The following is a 23,412-nucleotide window of genomic DNA, read 5'->3' on the forward strand; positions in this document are numbered from 1 at the left end:
TCTAGCCCCGTAATGCATGGAAAGTCTGCGGGATGTCCCTATGGGACACGTCGCTCTGCCAAACCCTGACTTATTTGCCCTTGGGTTCCTTGAGTCCTAGACGACAGTCCCAAAACATAGACCTCAGGAGCGGGCTTGTGAGTGTCGTACTCGGATGGGAGGGGAGAGGCAGCATCTTAGTGCCAGACCGGGCAGTGGTGCCAGCAGGGTGGCGACACTTGAACCAAGGATAAGGGCAGGTCCTCTTCCTCGCTCCCGCGGGACTTCCTCTGGCGCTGGTCTAAACCGCGCTGCCTGGAACGATGGACGCAGGACGGGGGAGCCCAAGGTGAGTAATAATAAAATGAAATGGGCGGTCTTCGCCCCACATCGCAAACTCATTTTAAATTAACACCAGAGCGCGAGATGCGAAATCTGGCTCCGAGGGCACACCCTCAGCCGGAACCAGGATTCCGACCCCGGCCCGGGTTAAAGGAAACCCACACTCGCAGCCCGCAGGGTGAGTGCTGCTCCGCGGCCTGAAGCGCTCCAACGGCCTGCCTTCCAGGGGCGCACCTGGAGGGGCGGGGCAGAGTGGGCGCTCCCCGGAGAGGCGGGGCTTCGTGGGGGGCGTGTTCCAAAGGGGCGTGACCGAGGAGGCGGTTCCCCCACCACCATCCACTCGCCCGCCAGAGGGCGCCCCAGAGGCCGGCCTGCGCTCAGCTCTACAAATGAAGCGCTTTATTTACAAGGCGTCCATCCATCCCTAGCCCGCCAGAAGACGCAGATTGCAGCAGGTGGCAGAGGCGGCCCCAGGAAGCGGAGGGGGCGGCCGGGCGCGGCGAGTCCTGAGTGGGCCAGGCCAGGCCAGGAGCAAAGGCACAAGGCCCTGGGCACCCGGACCCAGGGCAGAGGTCGGCCTGCCTGGAGAAGGCGGCACACAGTCAGCTCCCTGGGGTCAGGCCGGGGTCCGCACCACTGCAGCTCTGCTCATAGGATGGCGGGGCCTCTGCGGAGAGAGAGAGAGGGAGGTCCGCATTGGGCCTGTGGTGCCCCCTGCCCCAGGCCCCAGCTCCCCACTCACCATAGGGGTGGCCCCACGAGCTGTATTCCGGGGGTTGGATCAAGGTACTGGTGGTGGGCACAGGCCCTCCAGAACCCTCTGCAAAGTAGGGCACGGTGGCACCTGTAGAGATGCACAAGGCAGGGGCCAGAGGGTGGGGGGCGGGGCTTCCATCCTGAGGTCGAGGTTCAGGGGCACCAGGCACGGAGCCCAAGGCAGCAAATGGTGGCAGCTGCTGTGAGCAGCTCTTGGTGAAGAGGGAGCCGGGGTCTGCGAAGGGAGGCCCTCCAGCCGCAGCCTCGGCCTCCTCCTGGGGCGGCGCTGAGGGCACCACTAAGGGCAGGGCCCCAAGGGGTTGCCCGGGACCTGGCTGGGGGCTCAGCGGGACGTGGTTCACAGCGATATCGCCGATGAAGACCGGGAGAGTCACAGTGGCTTCAGGCACCTTCAGGGAGACCTGCGGGGGAGGGGCAGTGTGAGACCAGGCCGCGGGCCCCAGGCACCCCACTCATGCCCGCCTGCCGTACCTGCAGGTAGTAGTCCACATGGATAAGGCTGCAGCCCGGCAGGACGGACTGCGGCAGGGCGGGCACCAGGATCTGCTGCTGCCAGTGCGCCTGCCTCCAGGCCTTGGCGCCGGCACCCTCCACCTCCGCGATGGCCCGCACGTCGCAGATCCAGCGCTTGGCCTTGTAGGACACTTTCTGGGGAAAGGCCAGCCTGTGAGTCTGGGCACACCAGCCTCCTCCCCTCCATCGGCCCATAGCGACTCTGACCTGCAGCAGGCTGGCCACCACGGGGCTGGTGTCCTTGCCCGACTGGTTCTCGATGTCAGCCTGCAGCCGCAGCACCTGCCCCACCACGTAGCCTCGGAGCTCAGTGCTGGCAGTGAGGACCACACTGCCCGTCCTCACCAGCTTGTAGGAGAACTTCTTGGTGGTGGAGGCCACATTGGGTTGCTTGCAGGGGAGGGCGGAGGGTTGTCAGTGTGGGCTGGCTGGATCCCTGGGGCCCCGAGACTAGGCCATGAAGCCTCACCAAGCCCCGCCCCTATACACAGCATGGTCAGCTCAGGGGAGGCCACTGCTCTCCCAGACCCCGACCGGCTCCCCTCGGCTGGGGACAGGGCATCGCGTGAAGGCAGGGCCACCCAGGAGCTGCTGCCCACCCTCACCTCAATGTCTGGGATGCTGTTCAGGTTCAGGGGGCTCAAGATGTAGAACGCACAGCTGCACTGGTGGTCCCTGAAGAAACGCGGCGTGTCGATGGTGGCCCGCACCTGGTACACAATCTTCCCAAAAGAGCCCTCGAAGGATGTGGGCACCGCGGCTGGGGAGAAGCAGGACTGGCACCCGACTGCCCCCTCCACCAGCTCCCACCCACCCCCACCGCCGGTCCCCACCCGGCCAGCCAGCCTGGGCGCTCACCAGGAAGCAGGAACTGGAAGGGGAAGTCGTGCTCTCCAGCGGGCAGGCTCCCTGCAGAGAGAGGAGGGAGACGTGGGGGAGGGGACCTCGGGAGCCTCGAGGTGACACTGCAGGGCCCAGGAGGAAAGCAGGCAATGCAGCCAACCTGCTCACACTATGTCTGGCTATTGGTCTCCCAGCCTCTGTCCCCAGCACCAAAGCAGCACAGGGCCATGGCCTGGGCAAAGGATGGGAACAAGAGCTCAGCTTGAACAACAGAGAGGGCAAGGGTGTTCCAGGGGCCAGAGCCCGCTCCAATCCAGGAGACGCTGGTCCCCTTAGCCACCCAGATCCTATGCTCAGAGCCTGCCGGGGAGAGAAACCAGGACGTAAGGCCCTGGGAGAGGGCAGGCCAGGGTGGGGTCCCAGAGGCAGGTGGGGAGGCAGGGGAGACAGACAGGCTCCACTCTCAAGCTAGTGCTGCCGCGGGGATGAGCCAGGGAGAGCTCCCAGACACACTCACCCTTGTCGGCCAGCGACAGCGCGCTGTTGAAGTAGCTCTCCTCGGACACCCACGCGGCGTCGTTGGCCTTGCTGGAGACCCTGCAGGAGCCCGTGCAGCTCACCCGGATAGCTGCAAGAACCAGGGCGGCGTGAGCCCCAGTCAGCGCCTGCCCGGGCCCCTCCCTGCCTGCCGCGGGGCTTCTAGCAGGGCTGGCAGCACCCAGGTGGCCTGCGGCCTTTCACGGGACATCTCCTGCCCATTGTACATCCCGGGGTGTTCCCCGAGAACCAGGGTGGTCAGGCAGAGGGACAGCTGCCCTGCAGTGCAGAAGAGGAGGGCCCCCACAGTCACCCAGAGGAGGGCTGGGTAACCGCACCTCCAGCCACACCTGGGCCCAAGGACCTGCGAAAACCTCGCTCTCTAGAGGGCACACTTGGGAAACTGGCAAGGAGCAGAGGCCCGTGGGGCAGCTGACCTCTGACCTCACTTTCTGCTGCCTCACGGCCAGTCACTTAGGCTGGGAGGCACCCCGTCACGCTGCAGGAAGCGAGTGCCAGCTCTCACGATGCAGGAATGTTGTCAGACCCGCCCGAGTAGGAAGGTCCCCAAGTCCAGACTCTGGAGGGTGGGGATACCCTTGACTTCTTCCTTATTACGTACTGCCCAGGAGAGCTGGTTTCCTGCACCAAGAGAAGGCTGGGTCCTCTGCGCCACTCCCCGGTGGGAGGCCCAGCCAGGGGCTGTTCACAGCCCGCCATTCCGCGACGGGGAACCTGGATTCCTCAGCCCCGCAAACGTCTCAGAGTCAGAAGGCCGAGGTCCAGAAGAGACTGGTCATCGGGGAGGGGGATGACACAGCAGGAGGCTTGAGCAGGGACGGGGCGGAGCTCAGTGACAGGTGGCCCTGTGGCTGTACCCCTCCTGTCCCTGCAGGGCTGAGTCAAGGCCAAGGACTCTGGCCTCCCTGCCCAGTCCTGACTTCATGGAAAGTGAGTCAGAATCTGACACCAACCTGAGAAAGCCACCAGGCAGGAAGAACCTGGTGTCCCAAGTGCCCAGGGCCAGGCGTCAGCCACACCAGATACGTCCACAGTCTTCCCCACCTTGCTGACGCAGGCCCGTCGGTCACCCACGGTGCGCCGAGCTTCCTTCCCGGGCCCTTAGCTCATCCTCTGCCCCCGCGGGCTCTGCCAGTGAGCAACCCTCAACCTCCGTGTCACCTCCCGGACCTCAGCCCAGCTTTCTGATCCACGCTCCGGGGCCGGCTCTGGGGTCTTTCACACCCTGCAATCTGGGACACTGGGGGTGCACCTGCACAGTTCGGAGACGAGGCGAGGCGGCGAGCTGACGAGAAGGCGCTCTGCTGCGTCCAGATGCCACAGCCCTTTAACCCTCCCTGGGTGCAGCTCCCTCGCACCTGGCTGCATTCAAACGCTGGGCCCAACAGACTGCCAGCGGGATGCAGTGGCCCCGGGCTGGCCTGGGGCCAGCTGAGCACTAGCAAGGAGCCCCAGCGGACGGCACGCGGAGCTAACGGATTGTCCTGCTCACCTCTGTCCAAATTCTTACCCATGACAACGTGAGATATAATAAAATCATTCTTTTAAACCACTTAGTTTAGGGGTGATCTATGACTTGGGGGTTCAGAGTAGCAGATAAGAGGAACCGATGTCCAACCTCACCAAGAGTCAGGGAAACTCAGATGACTTACCATTCCAACCTATCAGGTTGGCGCATATTAACTATTTTGACATGAGTTAGAGAAGAGAGAGAAAACCAGATAGTCCCTTGTAGCAACCCAAGCGTGGGCTGGGACCGGGCCGCTGCCGGGGCGGGCAGACCTGCGGCGCATTCGTGCACACGCAGGGGCGCGGGAGTCCTCCTGAGGGTCTCACACTGTGTCCCTGAGGCCTCGAGTAATGCTGCTCACTGCTGCGAGAGGCAAACCGTCTGGGCGCGGCCCACGTGTCCAATGGCAGGGAGCCAAAACCATCATGCAGTCAGCCTGGACCCAGCCCCAGGAATTCAGGTGAGCAAGCCATGGGGGCACCTGGCCCCAGGAAAGTGAACAGCATCGAACCAGCCCTTGGGTTACCCCAGAGGGGCCCAGCTCTGTGGCCTCTCTCACGCCCAGGCCAAGAGTCCTGTCCTGCATGAACACCAAGGCCCCTTGGGGAACCCTGACTGAACAAGCAGCCTCCAGGCACCATCTTGTTCCTGCCCACGCTCTCCTTCATGGGGGAAAATGCAGGCGCGGGGCAGGGGACACTCACAGCAGGCCTGCCCCTCCTGCCCCACGTGGGATGGGGGTGGGGAGTTCCCACAGGCAAGCATGGCCCCGCACTAGCCTGTGCGCCCGCGGCACAGCCACAGGCCAGGCAGTGTGCGGTGGCGGGGTTGCGTGCCTTTAAGTCTGAGACTGTTTCAGCCCAGTGGAGCTCCAGCGCATAACAGAAGCCAGGCACAAACTGACGTGCACCGTGTTTGGAGGTTCAGGGCCACCCCGTTCTCTAAGGCAGGGGTGCCCAACCTCTGGGCTGTGGACCAGTGCTGGTCTGTGGACTGTTAGGAACTGGGCTGCACAGCAGGAGGCGAGCCCCAGGCGAGAGCGCGAAGCTTCGAAGCCTGTCTGCATCTGCGGCCGCCCCCCAGCGCCGGCATCCCCGCCCGCACCCCCGCCCCTCGGCCCCCGCCGCAGGTCCTCAGGCCTTAGACTCTCAGGGAAGCACCAGTCTCTGGTGCCACAGAGGTTAAGGACCGCTGCTCTAGGGGACATCATCACGTGGACTGTGTACCAGAGCGACTTCTGAAACTTTCCTCTCGAGCCCGCACACCCACCTGTCCAGCAGCCCTCGCCCCGGCACACCTGCAGTCTGACCGTGACAGCAGTCTGCTCTCCTCATTCCGGTCCTAACCGTGTGCCCCCTCCGCCAGCTCCCACAAACCTGGAGCGACCTGGCCTTGCCACAGCCTTCCACTGAAGCTCTAGCCTGCCGGCCACTTCTCTGTCCTTTCTCCAAACGTGTAACGTAAAGCAGTAACAGCGCCCGCCTTGCAAAGTCGCCGCGAGGATTCGCAGGAAGTGGGGAGAAGAGCATCTGGCCCGTGACAAGAGCTCAGTGAGACGGTGGAGCTGGAGTGGCTGCTGCTGCTGCCGCCTGCGCAGCCCCGTCCCCACTGGCCACCTTGAGAGCAGTTTGGGGCAGCCCGCCTGATGCAGGGCTGGCCTGGGCACTCCCTCCCCAGCTTCCTTTCGCATCGGCTCAGCTCACGAGGCAGCCAGGGTCCTCGTGGCTGAGTGCAGGCCCACGCTGAGCCCCTCAGACAAGTATTCAGAGCCTGCTGGCCGCCCTCTCTCTCCGTCCTCCTGGGGCATGCGGGGCCTCCCCGTTGTATCACTGGCTGGTAGCAAGAACTCAATGAGTATCTTTTGAATGAGAGAAAAAAACTAAAAAGAATCATGGCCTTTCCTTTCCCACACCCAGGCAGGGCTTGGAGAAAGCCTCAGAGGGAGCACAGCACCCACACCCCTTTCTCCCGAGGCAACCTGAGGTGTCCCTGCTCTGGCCTGGCCCATCCCCCACCCTCCCTCCTCTCCTCAGGGCCAGGGGTGGGGGTGGGGGGGGAGGGGTCTCCCTCCGACTCCTGTGGCTCACTTGTGTGTTCACGTGCATCCCACCTGTCACATGATGGCCACGACAGCTTGGACCATCCCTCACTGTGGTCAGCTACCAGAGGTCGATGGGATGGACGAACCAGGCGGGGAGCTCAGCACTGGGTCTCTGTGGTCTCTGCTCATCCCTCCAGCCATGACCCTGCCCCTCCTCCCTGTGGCCCTGCATGGAACTCTCCCCTCAGGCCAGAGCCTTCTAGCCCCGTCTCCCCTAGAATCTCTGGCTCCTGCCCAGGAAGAGCTGTCCTCTCCCTGCTAAGCCCCTGCCATAGCCACACCTACTCCCACCAAACCCCTTACTCCAGCTGGGGAGATGGGAAAGGAGATGACAGGGTCACAGGGGGAGGCTCCACAGGCCAGACACCTGACAAGAGGCACCCACGCCCAGCTTCCTTTCAGACCCGGGCAGCCTCAAACGGCGGTGTAGTGGGGCAATCAGACCTGTCCAGGATGGAGGCAGCAGCTGCCCCGAGAGGACGGCAGGTGCCAGAAGCATGGAGCTGTCAGCCACACAGGGGCCTGGAGGGTCAAGGTCCACAGGGAAGGCCAGCAGCTGTGGTTTTGGCCAAGCACCCCAAGGTGGAGGGGCACCCCAGCAGAGACAGACACGTCAGGCAACCTTGTGCTCAAAGCCAGGGATCAGTCAGAAGGGCTCTGGGCTGTGACTGGCACCTGGTGCCCTAAAGGTGGAGCAGTGAAGTCCCATCCAGGGCCCTGTCCACACCTCAAAGAGCAGATGAGGCCAGCACCTGTGGAGAGCCCTAGCGAGGGCCACCACGGCAACCGGATCTCAGTCCCAAAGTCCCAGATGTCTGCAACTGCAGAGGGACAGGCCAGGAGGGCTCAGGTTGTTTCCAGGTGCCCACTGGGCCGGGGGCCTGGGGCTCCAAGGGGTCAGAAAGACACCAGTCAGTAAGGACCAGCTTAAGCTGGGTGTAAGGGGGTGCCGGGTGGCCCTGCTGGAGACCCGCACACTTGGCGGGAGTCTGTGAAAACGGAGGACCTGCGTCAGGAGCATCGGTGCGTGGGAAAGACCAGCATGGGCCAGACTCCAGGTAAGGGCCCAGCAGGTGTGGGGCACAGCGGACCCCGGAGACCCAAGATAAGGTTGAAGATATGCACGTGTCTAGGTCAGTTGCAGGAAGGTGGGCAGGCCCCGCCCCGGGGCCCAGAGGACAGGAAAGGCAGAAGCGGAAGGATTGAGCCACCTGGGCCTCCCTGCTCTGCCGCGACCGCCGCCAGCCTCCCACCGTGGCGGGTCTGCACCGCCCTACCAGCCCCGCTCGGCCCTTCCTGCAGCCGGGGAGCCCGAGAGGAACCGACGCGCGCTCCAGGCCGGCGGAAAGGGCAGGGAAGGTGTCTCAGGCCCAGCGCCACCGGCAGCCGTTTCCGGGAGCCCCGGCCCTGCCGCAGGTGTGAGCGCAGCTTTCTGAGTCGCGCCCGCCCTCCCGGAAGGGACCCAGCGCCCACCTCGGAAGGGCAGCTGAGCCCCGAGACGCACGCGCACAGTTCCCGACAGCGGCTCCCCAGGGCTGTAGACGACGCGGCCGTGGCTCAGGAGGATCTCGAAGAGCTGTACCCGCCCCATGCCGCCCGTGGGCTTGGCCGGACAGGCGTTCACTGCGGTCCCCGCCCGCCTGCCGGGCGGCTGAGCCGGGAGCGCTGCCTGGGCCCGCCCCGCCCTCGGCCCCGCCTCGGCCCCCCTCGGCCCCGCCTCGGCCCCGCCTCGGCCCCGCCTCGGCCCCGCCTCGGCCCCGCCTCGGCCCCGCCTCGGCCTCCAAGTCCGTCCCCCCGCAGCGGCCCCGCCCCCCCCCGCCGCCAGGTCCGTCCCCCCCGCAGCGGCCCCGCCCCCCCGCCGCCAGGTCCGTCCCCCCGCAGCGGCCCCGCCCCCCCGTCGCCAGGTCCGTCCCCCCCGCAGCGGCCCCGCCCCCCGGTCGCCAGGTCCGTCCCCCCGCAGCGGCCCCGCCACCCCCGCCGCCAGGTCCGCCCCCCCGCAGCGGCCCCGCCCCCCGTCGCCAGGTCCGCCCCCCCCGCAGCGGCCCCGCCCCCCCGTCGCCAGGTCCGCCCCCCCGCAGCGGCCCCGCCCCCCCGTCGCCAGGTCCGCCCCCCCGCAGCGGCCCCGCCCCCCGTCGCCAGGTCCGCCCCCCCGCAGCGGCCCCGCCCCCGGGCAGCAGGGAGACGGACCGGCGCGGCTCGTGGGAGCCTGGCGCAGGGCGCCCCCTGCTGGCCTGGGGGAGCGGCCCTCTCACCTGTCCGGCGGGCTGGGGACTCCGCGGGTCGCGAGGGGAAGGGCCGGCCCATCGCTTCGCTGCGCGCATCGCTCGACGGAAAGACGTCACGAGGGCGGGCGGCGTGCTGGGCGATCGGGCGGGGTCCCTGGGGGAGGCCTTAGCGCCGAACCAGCCCCGGACGCGTGGGTGCCGGCCAGTGCGGCCCGGGCCGCAGCCGCAGCGCTGGGCTGGGGAAGAGGGGCGAGAGGACGCAGGCTGCGTGGGGCGAGGACGGACAGGCCCCGGGCGGGAGGGATGCTCTGTGACTTATCGCTTTTAAAGGGCCCTCTGTGGAGAGTGAATCGCGGAGGGGGCTCGTGAACGAGGGCGAAGGCGATGCTTGCTCGAACTCTACTGTTACCGGGGTGCCTGAAGGAGGGCATCGAGGTGACGCTAGGTTTGGGGGCAGAACAGCTGGGCGTATGGGGTGGCATTTTCCGATGGAGGAAACTGGCTGGATGTAGGTTGTTTGGGGTGTGGGAGGAAGGCATGACCCTCCCTCTAGGAACAAGGTCTGAAATGCCCACTGTGAATGACGGGCGCATGAGATTGGGGAGCCGAAGGACCGAGATTTGTTAGATGCTTGTTTGTAGATGGTAACAAGTCAGGGCGCTGATGACATCGGAGTTTGGGGTAAAAGCCACAGAAACCTAACCTAGCCCTCCCGCAAAAGGAGAGAGGACTTACAGGCTGGGGGGGTCCTGTTGAGCCAGGTGAGGAAAGGGAGGAGCCAGGGGCATGCAGGAGTGCCAGGCCCCAACTCTGGGTCCCGAAGTTCCTGGAGGGAGGGTCTGATTGTCCACACTTGACGGTTTCCGTCAAGACTGTATAGACGTGGAGATTCTTGCACAAGCGATCAGGGTGCCCATGGGGAAGAGGAAGGTCGTGGACAGCCCAAAATGCCAAATGTCCACGAGAGAAGTCAAGAAGGAAGTGTTTCAGTAAGGAAAAGTGCGTTGGCTGCTGCTGAGATAGAGTAAGGACAGAAAATGGCTGGCCTTTGTCCCAGGTCACCCTGTCTCCCACGATCACACCCCCATGTGGTCCCCACCCCCTATTCTGGAAAGCGTGCTGCTGTGCTCCCGCATCCGCCACAGCACTCACGCGCTGACGTCCTTTCTCTCCGCGGCCCTTCCCCCCTGCCCCGTGGAACCGGGGCTTCCCCAGGGCCTCGGCTCATGTGTTCGTTTCCACACAACTCCTGTGCCTCTGGGCCTGGAGCGGCGCTTTATGGCCACTTCCAGGCCATTTCCCCCTGCCCCTGGAAGCTCCCGGCTTCAACTCATTTTCTCAATGACAATCCACCACCCTCTGCTGGTCTCTCATCTCCAAGGCCAGGTTAGTCCCCTTTATTTCTTGGTGATTTCAGTTCCTGAGTCACTGTCATGACCTCCAGTAATGGTCTTGCAGGACTTCTTAGTGATTTCAGAATCCACACAGGTCATCCTGGCCTGTCTTCATGGGTACCCAGGGTTTGTTTTAATCACGTAAGGTGAGAAACACAAAGACAACTGCTTGAAAGAAGAGTCAAGCGCGCACAGCACCCGAAGAGGGCCGCGTCACAGCACCCAGGGCCGCGCGGGACATGCAGGGCTGGGTCAGGAAACATGGAGCGGGAGTGGCACGGCCAAGCCTGGACTGTGTGTTCTGCGGGACGCGGTGGATGACGCGGCATCCACCGCGTCCCGCACCTAGGACTGGGCAGTGTGAACGAACCACGGTAGGGGCTCTGGGTGAGTGATGGTCTCTAGCTGTCTGGTGCCACCTGGTGACCGGCAGCAGAGTATGGGCCTAGGGTGTGAGTTAGATAAAGGCCGGGTTGTTCGGGGGTGAGCTCTGGATTGGCCAGTCTGCACAGGAAGTTGTTTGCTGTCTCTGGGAATTAGTAAGCCATGGCAGGGGGACAGCCTGTCCCCAGACAGCAAGCCCCCCAGATGTCGACGCATTGTAAGTACAGAAAATAGACAGGCGTGGTCCCCATGACTCCTCCCTCGGAGAACCTTCTCCAGTGGGCTCCAGCAGCTCCCTCCAATGGCTTTCTTAGTTTGTCTGCAAAGACGGGTGCCAACGACTCCCAGCCCTTTCCGTCCAGCTGTGCCCCGTTGGAAGGTGGGCCCCATCCCCTCCCGCTGAGGCTGGGCTGGACCTGGCAGCGCCTCACAAGAGTTGCCGTGCCAGCCACAGGCTCCCAGGAGGCCTGAGCGGCCCCGTGAAGGCATCTGGTTACCCTGCTGGAGCAATCGCAGACAGGGAGGGTGCCTGGACACGTGAGTGACATCGGTTCAGACTTCCTGCCTGTCACCCTGGTGACCGGCTGTGTCAGCTGCCTATCGGTGCAGAACAATACACCTCAGCTATTACTCATCCTGCACACTGGGCTCCACTCAGCCCGCAGGCTCTTCCCCTCGGGGGTGTCTGCTGACCACGAGAGCATCAAGGTGTCTTTCTCATGCATGTCTGACGTCTCGACCTGGGTGGCCGGGAGAGCCCAGGTACTGTAAGGTGACATACCTGGTCAGGTGTCTCTTCCATGAGGCTTCTCCATTCGGCTATTTTGGGATTTTGCACAGCACGATGGTCTCCAGATAGCAAGACTGATTACCTGGCAGCAGGCCCCCTAGAGGGAGTTAGGGGAAGCTGCCGGACCTCGGACCTGGGCTCTCAAGTCCCAGAACTTTCTACCACATTAAATGCGTCGGAACAGTCGCAGGCCCAGTGTGAGAAGAGCGTCAACACTGACGGGGAGGGCAGGCATCGACAGTGACAATTTGAGACAATCGACCAGCAGACAGCAGAACCAACCAGCTGAGCCCAATGTAGATGACAGAACCTTAGAAAACACATATCTGTTTAAGCTGGACGTTTCGGGTGCTTCGTGATGCAGCGACAGGTAACTGCAACAGACCTGGGCACTTGGAAGCGAGACACTGCCACGGCAGAATTCTGGAGTGTGGCCCTGACTCTGGGACCAGGCAGCAGGTGGACGTGGGCCAGGTGGGGACAGCAGCGCTGGCGGAGGCTGGAGAGAGCGTGCGCCAGGCTAAGTATTGGCAGAAAGACGGCGAGACCGCTGCCTGCGGCAGCCGGGGGACAGACCGCGTCTGACGGTTTGCCTGCAGGAGGCTCAATGGTCCACCCGGCTTCTTTCCACACAAAACGTCACACAGCAGGGCTTCGGGGATCTCGAGGTTCTTGTCCCACGGCGCCCGGTAGCCTGTGGCAGAAAGGGGCCTTCTTAAAGACAGTTGCGATGTAGCGCTTGTCTAATGAAGTGCATTATAACACAGAAATGTAGAAAATCAAGTGTTTTCTTTCAAAGGTTATACCTGCTTAAACTAAAACGAACAGTGTCAAATAAGCGAGGCCCCTGGGCCCCTAACTTCCGACTAGCAAGAAGCAGGTCGCCAAAAAGCGACTCAGCGGCACACGTGGGAGGATGACCGCGAGGGGAGGGCCAACAGCCCGGAGAGGGCAGCTAAGGACCTCAAAACTGGGGAGCGGGAAGCCCTGGTCACAGACACCGCGCCCCATGTCCGTGGCCTCTAGAACTGCGATGGACCATGACTGTGGTGTGCACATGTCCTTGTGGAGGGGGAAGTCTGTCACTTACCCTGTGCTACCCTACCCCACGGGTGCTGGGTGCAGGGGGGCGGATGACACACCTCTGAAGCAAAAGGGGCCATGCACGAGGTGCCGGTCCCCACTGGGCCCTTTTGCACATGAGACATGGGACTCCAAGCCTGGCGACATGGTGGCTCCGGGGTCTTGGGAGGCCCTAAGTGCAAGCTTCACACGGGAGGGGGCAGAGGGCAGCCCCCCAGGGAAGCCCACCCTGGGACTTGAGCTCCGGTGCGCAGGCCTCTTGCAGTGACCCTCGCTCTGCACAGCGGGTCACCAGCAGCATGGTACCCTCAGGCCTGATAAACCCCTGCGGGAACTGTCACCTAGAGCACAGCCTCCACGCTGTAAGGAAGTCCAGCTGTCTGGCCACATGGGGCACCTGGATAGGTGCTTCGGCTGAACTGTCGGCCGAGTGCAGTCAAAGGAGGGGCCCGGCTGACACCATGTGGAACAGAAGGTCCCATCAGTCACAGGGTTGTGAGAAACAATAAGCCAATGTTGTGTTAAGCCATTAAGTTTTGATCTGTTACACATCAGCACATAGCAGAAACATATGGTCACCAACAGCTGCGGCCCCTCGCCGTCTCAAGTCCGTGCATCTGCGGCCATGTGTGACCACCACGCCCGTCCTTCCAGCTCGCTTGTCTAGTGCCTGGACTCGGGCCCGCCTAACCCCTCTGCAGCCCCCTCCTCGGCCCCGATGCCTCTGTCGCGGGCTCTCCCCTCCCTCCCCGCCCTCGCTGGGCCAGCTGGGCGCCACCCCGGCCTTGGCTCAGTCCCACGCTCGTCTTTCTCTCCACCATCTCCAGAGCAGCTGAAGCACTGGGGGACAGGCACGGGCCCCTCAAACTGCCCGCCGTCCTGCTGCGTCTTCCTCGCTCTCCTCCGGTTGGTCAGTTGCGTCGCTCCTCGTCCTCTCCTCGGGCCAGTGACATTTGCTCCCTTCTCACTGACAACAGAGGGCCCTGTTTTCTGCTTGATCTGAAAAGTAGGAAGTTCTCCTCAGAGAACCCCCCCAGACTCCCACATCCACACCACCGGCCTCCCCCGCCATGTGACTGCACCAGCGCCTCCTAAGGCCAGCTCCTCGCGCCCAGCCCCCCTCCCTCTCTCCTTCCCTCTGGGGTCATCCCCGTTGGTGACAAACATGTGATTTCCCACTGTGAAGCCAGTAATCACTCTGACTTTCTAGTTTTGATTCCATTTCTCTGCTCCCACCTTCCGCAAAAATGCTTCAGAAGACTCTCTGCCTCCAGCTGTCTCCTGCTCCCTCTCACCCGCACTGCTCCCTCGGCGCCGTACCCAAGGCAGCCGGTGCTCTCGCGATGCTCAGCCTGGGGACCACATCCCACTCCTCGCCTCACAGGACCAGCCAGCAGCGCGGGCCGGCCGCCCCATGCTCCCACCCAACACCAAGGCTCTCTGACCGGCGCCTCCCCCTCCCAGCTCCCCTCCGAGAACACGGAGTTCACAGGCCTAACTCTCTGGGCTCTCTTCTCCATCAGCATTTTCTCCATGGTGACCTCATCCACTCATAAGGTTTTAAATACAACAAATATGCTCATGAGTGACATACTGATACCCACAGGCTGGACATCTCCTCTGAATTCTGCACTCGTGTATCAACTGCCTTGTAACCTTAACATGGGGCATGAACGAGAAATCCAAGTTTACTTTGCGAAGCCACTAGAACTGGCGGTTGTTTGCTGCTGCAACACAAACAGGGCGGCCTGGACCAGGAACGCTGCCGCCGCACGTGTCCAAACACCACCATCTCCTGGCCAGACGCTCGCATTCGCCTCCTGAACAGGCTTCCTGCTCCCATTCCCCCCTGGAAGATTTCATCTCCTGCGGCCGGCCCGATTCATCAGAAAGCTGCTCCTCTGTTCCAATCCTCCGATGGCTTCACTTCTTTGCTTTCTTAAATTTTTCAATTACGCGCACCATACAATATGTTAGTTTCAGGTATATAGCATAGTGGTTAGACATTTACATAACTTACGAAGTCTTCGCCCTGATAAGTCTGGTACCTGCCTGGTGCCAGTTATCACAATACTACTGACTACATTCTCTGTGCTGTCTTTGATGCCCCCATGACTGTACACCTGGTGATTTGTACTTCTCAATCCCCCCACCTTTCTCACCCAGCCCCCAACCTCCCCCCAATCGGTGACCATCAGTTTGTTTTCTATACTTGGATTTCTATTGCTTTTTTAGATTCCACATATAAGTGAAACTGTATGGTATGTGTCTTTCCCTGACTTATCTCACTTACAATAATACCCCCTAGGTTGTGACATGTTGTCGCAAAGGGCAAAATTTCATTTTCTTTTAATTGCTGAGTAATAGTCCATGGTAGTTCACTTGGACTACTTCTTTATCGATTCATCCAGACACTTAGGTTGCTATTGTAGTTAATGCTGCAGTGAACGTAAGACTGTATATATCTTTGCAAATTAGCGGTTGGGATTTCTTTGGATCCATACCTTGAAGTGGAATGGGTGGGTCCTACGGGAGTCCTGTGTTTAGTTTGTTGAGGAACCTCCATACTGTTTTCCATAGCGGCGGCCCCAATTTGTAGTCCCACCAACAGGGTATGAGGGTTTTTTTCTTTACATACTCACCAACGCTTGCTTATTTACTGATGATGTCCATTCTGACAGGTGTAAGGTGACATCTCATTGTGGCCTCACTTCTTTTGGGGTGTAAGTCAAAGTCCTTGTACGAGCCCGCATGAACCACCTCTCTGACCTTGACCCAGGGCTCCTGGTTCACTGCAGTCTGGTCACACCGGCCACCTCCATTTCAGAGGCACCAGATGTGTTCCCAGCTTAGGGCCTCTGCACGGGCTCTGCAGGCTGCCGGATGCTCTTCCCTACATGCCCACAGGCCCTCCGCCTCTTCTTCCACTATTTGTTCTCACTTGCCAACAAGGCCTACTTTGCCAACGGCCTTCGCCAGGTTCCCATCCTCTAATATTATGTTCCTGCCACAGCGGTTATCACTTGGAACAGGAACGTAACTCACTTACCAATACGCCTTTTCCGCCTCCCTCAATGGCACATGAGCAGGAGTTTGAAACTTGTCGTGTGCACTGGTGTAGAGCAGTCTCAGTGGGCGGCGGGGGTGAAAGCCCAGCCGGGGTGGTTGCTAGGAGACATGGGTGGCAGGCAGAAGGCCGCGGGGTCGACGCCACGCGCGGGGTTCGGGCTCGAGGGCCAGCGCGGGAGTGCCTCGGGCCTGGCGTCCGGGACGCAGACGCCCGCACAAAGCTTCCCGCGAAACTGACGTAGCGCCGGGCGGCAGCGCAGGCCCCGCCCCCGGCCGCGCCCCTCCCCCGCGCTGGCCCTGCCTCTCAGCGCGCCTGCGCACTCTCCCGCTTCCCATTGGCCGTGGTGCGGCGGCGCGCGCCGGCCGGTGCCGTGCGCGCCCCGCCATTGGCCGTGCGGCGGCGGGCGGGGGTGTGTCCGCGCCCCGCCCCGCCCTCGGCTTCGTTCGCGGTGGTGCGCGCGGCGGCAGCGGCGGCGCGTGGCAGGTCCGGCGGGCACGGGGCAGCGGCGGCCTGAGCCCGGCCCAGCCTCGTCCCGCCCGGCCGCCCAGACCCGAGCCCAGCCCGCCCGCCCGGCTCGCCCGGCGCGCCGCGTCCCCGCCCCGGGCCTCCCGAGGGAGCGGCGCCGCCGGCCGGGCGCAGGCCTGGCCATGACCGACTTCAAACTGGGCATCGTGCGGCTCGGCCGGGTGGCCGGGAAGGTGAGCGGCGCGGGGCCAGGGGCTGGGCCGGGGGCGCGGGCCGGGCCGGGCGAGCGGGCCCCGGCGGTTGTGCGGGCGGCGGGCTGGCGGCGTGTCCCTGCGGGGCAGCCCTGGTCCAGCGGCGGTCTGGGTCTCCGACTGTGCGCGGTGGCCGGGGAGGAGGCGCTGTCGGCTGCACCTGCGGCGCACTAGCTCCCTTCCGAGACCGGTGTGTGCGCACCCTCCGTGCCTGCGGGTCGTAGTAGAGCTCCCCGCAGGTTTCACGCTGGCAGCGTTGGCCACGTCTGCTGAGCCTCAGTGGGCCTCGGCGTGGCAAGGCCTCCCCGCCCTGCTTCTCTCCCTTACCTGGCCCCGCCCTCCGCGTGTTGGAGACTGGGGCTTCTAGCACCTGTGGGCATTGAGGCTGGCCTGTTGCCATGAGCTACGGTCCTTACCCTGGGTGGGAACCCTGTTTCCATCACCAGCGGCGGAAGCTTCTGGTGAGAGAGAGGAGCAGAGGCAGTCAGAAGACGGTAAAACGGAATCATCTTAGACAACAGCTTCCCAAGCAAGAGTGAGAAAGTAGTTCGTTTGGAGGCCTTTCCTGCCCATCCTGCAAGAGGGATGTGGCTTTCTACTAGGAAAGGGTGGGCTCCTGTCATCTCTGAGACCTTTCAGACTTAGTAACTGGTTGCATTGATGTCAACCTTTAAAGATTCTACTTGGAACAAAAAGCTAAAAAAGACAATTTCACAAGCACCTGTGTACCAACTGTCCTGCTTAATGAAGGAACACTAGCTGAGACTTCCTGGATGTTCTCTCCTTCAAACCTTGTCCGAGTCCCTTGTCACCACGTTGAACTAGTTTTGTAGGCACATGGAAACGCACAACTTAGAGGTTGGGCGTTGGGTGCCATTTGTTCTGGTTAGTCTCAGATGGATGGGAGGAAGCCTGATACCTGCCCCTCTGGTCCCGTCTTGATCGGGCATGACCAGCTTTTGGCAGGTGTCCCCGCCCTTGTGGTGGGTGCCCTTTGCCAGCACCTACTGACCTCTTCGTCCGAAGGGGCCGCCCTGCCTGTTACCGATACCGCACCCTGATCCCAAAGGTAACGTCTGGGAATGTGGTTAATTTCTAGACCAAGTACACACTGATAGACGAGGAGGACATCCCGCTGGTGGAGGGCTACTCTTTTGAGGTAAGGATGGCCACACGCGGGGAGGGCCCAAAGGGAGGCTCTGCTACTCTGCGGCACAAGGTGGGACCTGGTGTATGAACTCGGGTCTCAGCACTGCCTCTGTGACACCGGTCCTCCCCCACTTCCATTCCGCTTGCCGACTCTTCCTGAAAGACAGACCAAATTGTGTCGTTTGTGATGGAAGGTTCCATTGACGAGCCTGTGTTCCTTGTGAGGCCGTCGATGCCACCTCACCTTTTCTCTGGCCCTGGCCCGCTGTCCCTCCTGGTGCCCAGTGCTCCTTGCTCCCATCTTGCCAAGTCCCCTGCTTTGCACTCTCCGGCAACCAGTCCCCACCCACCCGCCACCTCCCTTTGGGAGCCCCCCCCCCCCAGAGTCTGCGAGCCCAGCACCCTCACGTCAGCCCTTCACACTCATTCCCGTGCGGGGAACCATTCTGCCTGGACTGGGGGCGTTCTAAGGGTGGGGATTTATCTCGCCGCGCCCCCAGTGCTGTGCACACTGGCTCGTGAGTGTGTCTTGCTCGAATGCAGGAGAGCGCTTGTTGGGACATGGCTGGTTTCTCAGTGCCCCGTGTCCCTAGAAGTCTCTGCAGACTCCAGGGTCCCAGGAACAGGTCTGCATTTGTCGTCTGCTTGCTCATCTCACTCAGCTTTTCTAAGAGGTGTTTAAAGTGTTGCCGAAAGTCAAGACTTTTTAACAGAACTCTGGCTTGTTCCCGCCCAGGCCCGGATGGAAGTGGACGCAGACGGAAATGGCGCTAAGATATTTGCGTGTGCCTTTGACAAAAACCGAGGAAGGGGGTCTGGAAGGCTCCTTCACGAGCTGCTCTGGTGAGTGTTTTCGAGCTGCCTGTTTCTCCCCTTGGGTCCTGCCCGAGCCCTTACAGATAATGCTTTCTTGTCATTGCTGCTGACTCAGTGGCGTGGCTGGTTTGCATATTGTGGCCCCGGTGAGCCAGCCTAAGAGTCCCGAGACACCGAGTGCACGTTGTGCCCGGTGCTCACTCCAGAGGACACCGCCCCCTCTGGGGGAGGGGAGTGGAGGGTCCCTCCTGGCCCTTACAGAGCCACTTACTGGGGTGCAGGGGGGATACCTTTTCTCAGTGTGTGCAGTGGGGCGTCTGCTGAGTCATGCGTTAGATGGTTTGGGGCACCAGCCTTGCCTCCCTGCCGCCTCGCTCTTCAGTCCAGGGCTGAACCACCCACACGGGCTGTTTGGGTTACAGACCGTGCTCGGATGCCTCTGAGCAGCCTTGCTCCTCGGTGCGATGAGGGCCAGTTCTGATCCTGGCTGAACCGATCCTGGGCTGAACCCTTTGGGGAGGGCAGGGGACGGAGCTGGAGACCTGTGTGTTTCCTAGGGAGCGGCACCGGGGAGGTGTGGCTCCCGGCTTTCAGGTGGTGCATCTCAACGCTGTGACTGTGGACAACCGCCTGGACAACCTGCAGTTGGTGCCATGGGGCTGGCGGCCCAAAGCCGAAGAGACCCCCAGCAAACAGAGGTGAGTCTCCTGGGGCCTGGTGAGGAAGGCCGCCTTCAAGCCCTCGTTACAGGGAGGGGGTCTTTTCTGCGCTTCTGTGGGTTCGGGGACTTTGGTTATTTTCTCTCAAGCATGGGGACCCCCTCTTCATGGAGACAGCTAAGACTGTGACAGTTGTCTTTTCGGGTTGGCCTTCTGATCAGCTCTTATGGCGAGAGGGGTTGTCCGGGCAGGCCTCTGCACCCCTCACACCTGTCAGGGCAGGCCTTTGTGTCAGGGGTGTCCCTGTGTGCACAGGTGGGCTTGCTCGTCCTGCTCTTTTTGCTAAATAGTTGGCCCAAGCAGTGAGTGAAGGAAAGCGGAACAATAGTTCAGGAGCTCGGGCTCAGCCACGCCACGGCGGGTCTGCTCAGGACAGCAGAGGCAGCCTCGTGGGTGAATAGGGTGCTCTGGGCTGGTCCCCGTGGCCCCAGCGGCAGCCCAGCAGTGAGCTTCATGGATCCTCGGGAGGAGCCAGGGGTCCAGCAGGATGGGAGTCGGGAGCTGACACGAGCCAGCGATGCAGGGTGGCCCTGGCCACGCATGCGTTGTGGGCGCAGGCGCTCCTTGAGGTTCCTGAGCTCAGCCTTGGGCCTCTGGGCAGCTGCTCCGGCTCTGGCGGTGCTGGCTCCCCACAGGGGGAGACTGGGTGAACCATCGCAGTTGTCACCCGCAGGGTCTTGCCAGAGCCCTGTGCCGCAGAGGTGGAAACCAAGGGTGGGATCGTGAGGCTAGACCTGGGGGGAGCGAGGGGACAGGCCCAGGCTCCGAGGAGGCCACCCCTGGACCGACACCCTGTGCAGACTTCCCAGTGGGCTGCGGCCCGTGCCCTGAGTCTTCCCGTGACCGTCGAGGTGGGCCCGAGCCTCCCTACTCTGGGGAAACTGACCCTTTTATAGCAGTCGTCCTCTTGGGGGTGCTTTCGGTCGAGTCTTGATGGAAACGACAGCAATTACACCCGATTTGGCTGAAGCAAAAATGGGGTCCTTGCTGGCTCCCCAGTTGAGGTGGGAAAGCACAACGCTGCCGCCTCCAGGTCTTTCCTCGGGGGCAGCGGCCAGAGCTGTAGACCGGCTTCCCACAGGTGTCCCCAGGGCATCGAGGACGCCCTGGACTGACCAGTGAGCTGGTGAGAGTCACTCTCCTGCCCAGGAGTGGGGGACAGGAGGGCTCCTCCATCAAACAAGCGGAGTGTCATCAGCAGAGGGTGAGCACAGCTCGGCAGGCCAGCTAGCGTCCGTGGAGCCCCTTGGGCTATCCAGTGTGGACACTGGATGCTGGGCCACCCCCTCACTCCACACGGGTGTCCTTCAGTGGAGACACCTGCGCCCCCCCACGACTGCACTCAGGTGTCCTTTAGTGTGGACGCCAGGCCGCCCCCCTGACACCATACTGGTCTACCGCCCACTCTAAGCTTGGGGGCACTGCCCAGGCGGGGGGGTCTCCATGTGGCTGCCACGTGGGCATCTTGTGGCTGAGTATCCCATTGGTCATGTGAATGTGTGCTCTCCCTTCACGGAGGGGAGATAAGCTAACCCGTCAAGAACGCCATCTGGGGAGGGGTCAGTCCCACGTGGCCTCCCACCCATGGTGTGCCTGGCTGAGGACCGTCTGCCCCGTCCTCTAGGCCAGCCCCAGGCGCTGCTGCAGCCCTGCCAGTCACACTGGAGGCCCCCTCCCGCGGGCCAGCCTGAACGTGGCCAGAGCTCCCCGCTGGCCTGGGCATCGTGTGCCCTGTGGTGGGGAACACCTGTCTATGAGGGGACCGTGGCACCTGCTCCTTACGCCTCCTTCCCGACATGCTCAGTGTGGCCCTCTCCCAGGGCACCTCAGCCACGGGCAGTGGGGGTGCCTCTCGCAAAGCACGTTTTCTCCCAGTCTGCTTTCGAAAGCCGGTGGGGCTGGCCTCTGCCGTGGGACTTCGCCGAGGGGCTCAGAAAGCAGCCAGCCTCCTCCTACATCCTGCCTCCCCCATTTTTTCTCAAAAAAAATTTGTTTATTGCGGTAAAATACACACAATCTGACCGTTCTAACCGTTTTAGGTGCACAGCTCAGTGGCGTCGGGTACATGCACATTGCCGTGTGGCCGTCACCACCATCACCTCCAGGACTTTCTCACCTTCCCAAACTGAAACTGTCGCCATTAAACTCTCATTCCCAGGCCTTCCCCCAGCCCTACCGCCTGCTTCCTGTCTCTGTAGATCTGACCCCTCTGGGGACCTCCCGTGAGTGGGTCCCACAGGACGTGTCCTTCTGTGACTGGCTCGCTTCACTGAGCGCCGTGTCCTCCAGGTCCATCCACACCGTGGCTGGTGTCGGGACTTCCTTCCTTTTAAGGCTGAGCAGCAGTCCGCCGTGCGGCTGGGCCCCGTCTGGTGGGTCCTGTCCTCTGGGTGGCCCCTGCGGTCGCTCCCGCCCCTGGGCTGCTGGGAGTGGAGCCGCCGGGAGACCCCGCTCTCGTCCCCGCGGGGCGGCCCCGGGAACAGGGCTGCCGGTCACGTGGTGGCTCCACGTCGGTCTCCGTCGCGGCTGCGCCTTGGCACGTCCCCCCCGCGGTGCACGAGGCTCCCTTTTCTCCACATCTTCACCGACACTTTTCCCCCGCAAATCGAGGTACATGTGATTGACAATTTCCTGGGGATTTTTGGAAGTAGCCATTTTAGCAGGTGTGAGGTCCTATCTCATCGTGGGCTTGGTGGGCATTTTCCTGAAGACTAGTGGCGCTGAGCATTTTTCATGGGCTGGTTGGCCGTTTGTACATCTTCTTCGGAGAAATACCTGTTCAGGTGCTTTGCTCAGTTTTTAATTGGATTGTTGTCGAGACATAGAGTTATTTATGTATCCTGGATGTTAAGCCGTCATCAGAGACGGGATTTGCAATCATGTTCTCCCATTCCTTGGGTTACCTTTCTACTCTATGGATAGTGTCTTTTAATGCACAGAATTTAAAGATTTTTGCAAAGGCCAATCTGCCTTTTCTCTTGCTACCTGTACATTTGGTGTAATATCCAAGAAGTCATCGCCAGATCCAGCGCTGTGCAGCTTTGCCCTCTCTCTGTTCTAGGGATTTTTGGTTGGACGTCCTGTGTTTAGGTCCTGGGTTCATTTCAAGTTCACTTTTATGTGTGAGAATAGAGAAGGCCCAGCTCGCGGCTGAGGGTCGGTTAACCTGCTCGTCGGCTGCCGTGGTGTGGCGGTGCCTCCGACGCCTCCCCACGGGTGGGCTGTGGCTGCCCCTGTGCTCAGCCTGCCCCACCTGTGCACACCTTGGGCCCATTAGGGCACCTCGGCTCCAGAGGCAGGTAGAGTGCTCCTGGTGCTGGCGCTGGCCACTCAAACAAGGCTCGTGTTCAGAAGGGCCTCGCAGAGTCGCAGGGGAGCTGCTGCCGTGAGCGAGGAGTGGGGCCTCCTGGTCTCGGCTGTCTGCAGGGCTCTGTCCACTTTCCCTGCCTGCTGGGAGGGTGATGGATGGGACAGACACAGCCCTGCTCTGTGCCTTTCAGTGGGATGACAAAGTGTGCTAGATACCCGATGGCACGTGGAGATGCGCCCGCTCGAGGGTGGGCCAACGAGGGGCTAGTTGCTATAACAAGGGGGGCCGGGGGTATCCTGAGCGGGAGGAGACAACTTGTCCGTCTTGGAGTCTCTTCACTGTCACCTGTGCCTCGACTCTGCCCCGCCTGAGCGGGCTGACTGGCTTCTCTTCCAGGGAGCAAAGCTTGTACTGGCTTGCAATCCAGCAGCTCCCCGCGGACCCCATGGAGGAGCAGTTCCCCGTCCTGAACGTCACCCGGTACTACAATGCCAACGGGGACGTAGTGGAGGAGGAGGAGAACTCCTGCACCTACTACGAGTGCCACTACCCGCCCTGCACGATGATCGAGAGGCAGGTACGCGCCGTCCCTGGGGTTGCGGGTCCTCCTCACCTGGGTGTCGCGTCTGCCCCGCCGCCAGGTCTCCACGTGATCAGGAAGCCATGTGTCCTGTGTCTTTCAGCTCCGGGAGTTTAACATCTGTGGGCGCTGCCAAGTTGCACGCTACTGTGGCTCCCAGTGCCAGCAGAAGGACTGGCCCGCCCACAAGAGGCACTGTCGGGAGAAGAGGCGCCCCTGCCCGCACGCGCTGGAGCCCGAGCGGTGACGGCCCTTCCGGCCCCGTGGACAGACTGGAGGGTGGAGCCGGTGGTGTGGCCGCCAGCCACGGCCCCAGACGGGGACCACGTGCACACCGCACTCCCTTGGAGCAGAGACAGCTGGGGAGGCCACCAGGGTGCTTCCCGTTATTTATATGTTAATATGTTTGTAAACTCATGTACAGTTTTTTGGGGGGGCAAGGGGAGGGTTAGAAATTGCAAATAGAATCATTTGCTGTCATCCTGAAATGGCAGACGTCAGGCCACACGCCTAAAACCGTCGTGGAGCCTGGAGGCCCTGGGGACTCACACCG

The 23,412-nt window shown here is 62.0% G+C and overlaps 2 protein-coding genes across 12 annotated transcripts; one reads left to right on the forward strand and one right to left on the reverse strand.

Moving 5' to 3' along the window:
* Positions 1 to 697: 697 nt before the first annotated feature.
* On the reverse strand, positions 698 to 15,761 carry ARRDC1 (arrestin domain containing 1). 11 transcript variants are annotated; one of them, XM_036239306.1, is made up of 14 exons: positions 15,549 to 15,761; positions 15,142 to 15,298; positions 14,192 to 14,437; positions 12,507 to 13,498; positions 11,408 to 12,110; positions 9,584 to 9,862; positions 8,876 to 9,084; positions 2,972 to 3,082; positions 2,470 to 2,520; positions 2,217 to 2,371; positions 1,819 to 2,001; positions 1,570 to 1,746; positions 1,064 to 1,499; positions 698 to 988 (listed from the first exon to the last, which is right to left on the reverse strand). In XM_036239306.1, the coding sequence occupies exons 7-14, from the start codon at positions 8,925 to 8,927 to the stop codon at positions 924 to 926; spliced, it is 1,230 nt and encodes a 409-aa protein (XP_036095199.1). In that variant the 5' UTR covers positions 8,928 to 9,084; positions 9,584 to 9,862; positions 11,408 to 12,110; positions 12,507 to 13,498; positions 14,192 to 14,437; positions 15,142 to 15,298; positions 15,549 to 15,761; the 3' UTR covers positions 698 to 923. The 11 variants fall into 11 exon arrangements, with proteins under 11 accessions (XP_036095199.1, XP_036095201.1, XP_036095198.1 ...); XM_036239308.1 differs by lacking the exon at positions 15,142 to 15,298; XM_036239305.1 differs by lacking the exon at positions 15,549 to 15,761 and having other exon boundaries at positions 13,355 to 13,498; positions 15,142 to 15,542.
* Positions 15,762 to 16,052: 291 nt separating this feature from the next.
* On the forward strand, positions 16,053 to 23,347 carry ZMYND19 (zinc finger MYND-type containing 19). Its single transcript, XM_016130976.2, has 6 exons — positions 16,053 to 16,267; positions 17,385 to 17,444; positions 18,171 to 18,277; positions 18,808 to 18,948; positions 22,676 to 22,856; positions 22,963 to 23,347. Exons 1-6 carry the CDS (start codon positions 16,217 to 16,219, stop codon positions 23,104 to 23,106), a joined length of 684 nt encoding a protein of 227 aa, XP_015986462.1. The 5' UTR covers positions 16,053 to 16,216; the 3' UTR covers positions 23,107 to 23,347.
* The last annotated feature ends 65 nt before the right edge of the window (positions 23,348 to 23,412 follow it).

The sequence above is a fragment of the Rousettus aegyptiacus genome, unplaced genomic scaffold, assembly GCF_014176215.1.
Source record: "Rousettus aegyptiacus isolate mRouAeg1 unplaced genomic scaffold, mRouAeg1.p scaffold_m13_p_3, whole genome shotgun sequence".
Classification (NCBI taxonomy): domain Eukaryota; kingdom Metazoa; phylum Chordata; class Mammalia; order Chiroptera; family Pteropodidae; genus Rousettus; species Rousettus aegyptiacus.

Coding starts and splice junctions, on each gene's coding strand:
- ARRDC1 (XM_016130972.2), bottom strand. CDS start 8,214: ATGGGGCGGGTACAGCTCTTCGAGATCCTCCTGAGCCACGGCCGCGTC. Junction 2,521..2,971: donor GCTGTCGCTGGCCGACAAGG/GTGAGTGTGTCT, acceptor CTCTCTCTGCAG/GGAGCCTGCCCGCTGGAGAG. Junction 2,372..2,469: donor CTTCCAGTTCCTGCTTCCTG/GTGAGCGCCCAG, acceptor GCTTCTCCCCAG/CCGCGGTGCCCACATCCTTC.
- ZMYND19 (XM_016130976.2), top strand. CDS start 16,217: ATGACCGACTTCAAACTGGGCATCGTGCGGCTCGGCCGGGTGGCCGGG. Junction 18,278..18,807: donor CTCCTTCACGAGCTGCTCTG/GTGAGTGTTTTC, acceptor TGTGTTTCCTAG/GGAGCGGCACCGGGGAGGTG. Junction 18,949..22,675: donor GAGACCCCCAGCAAACAGAG/GTGAGTCTCCTG, acceptor CTTCTCTTCCAG/GGAGCAAAGCTTGTACTGGC.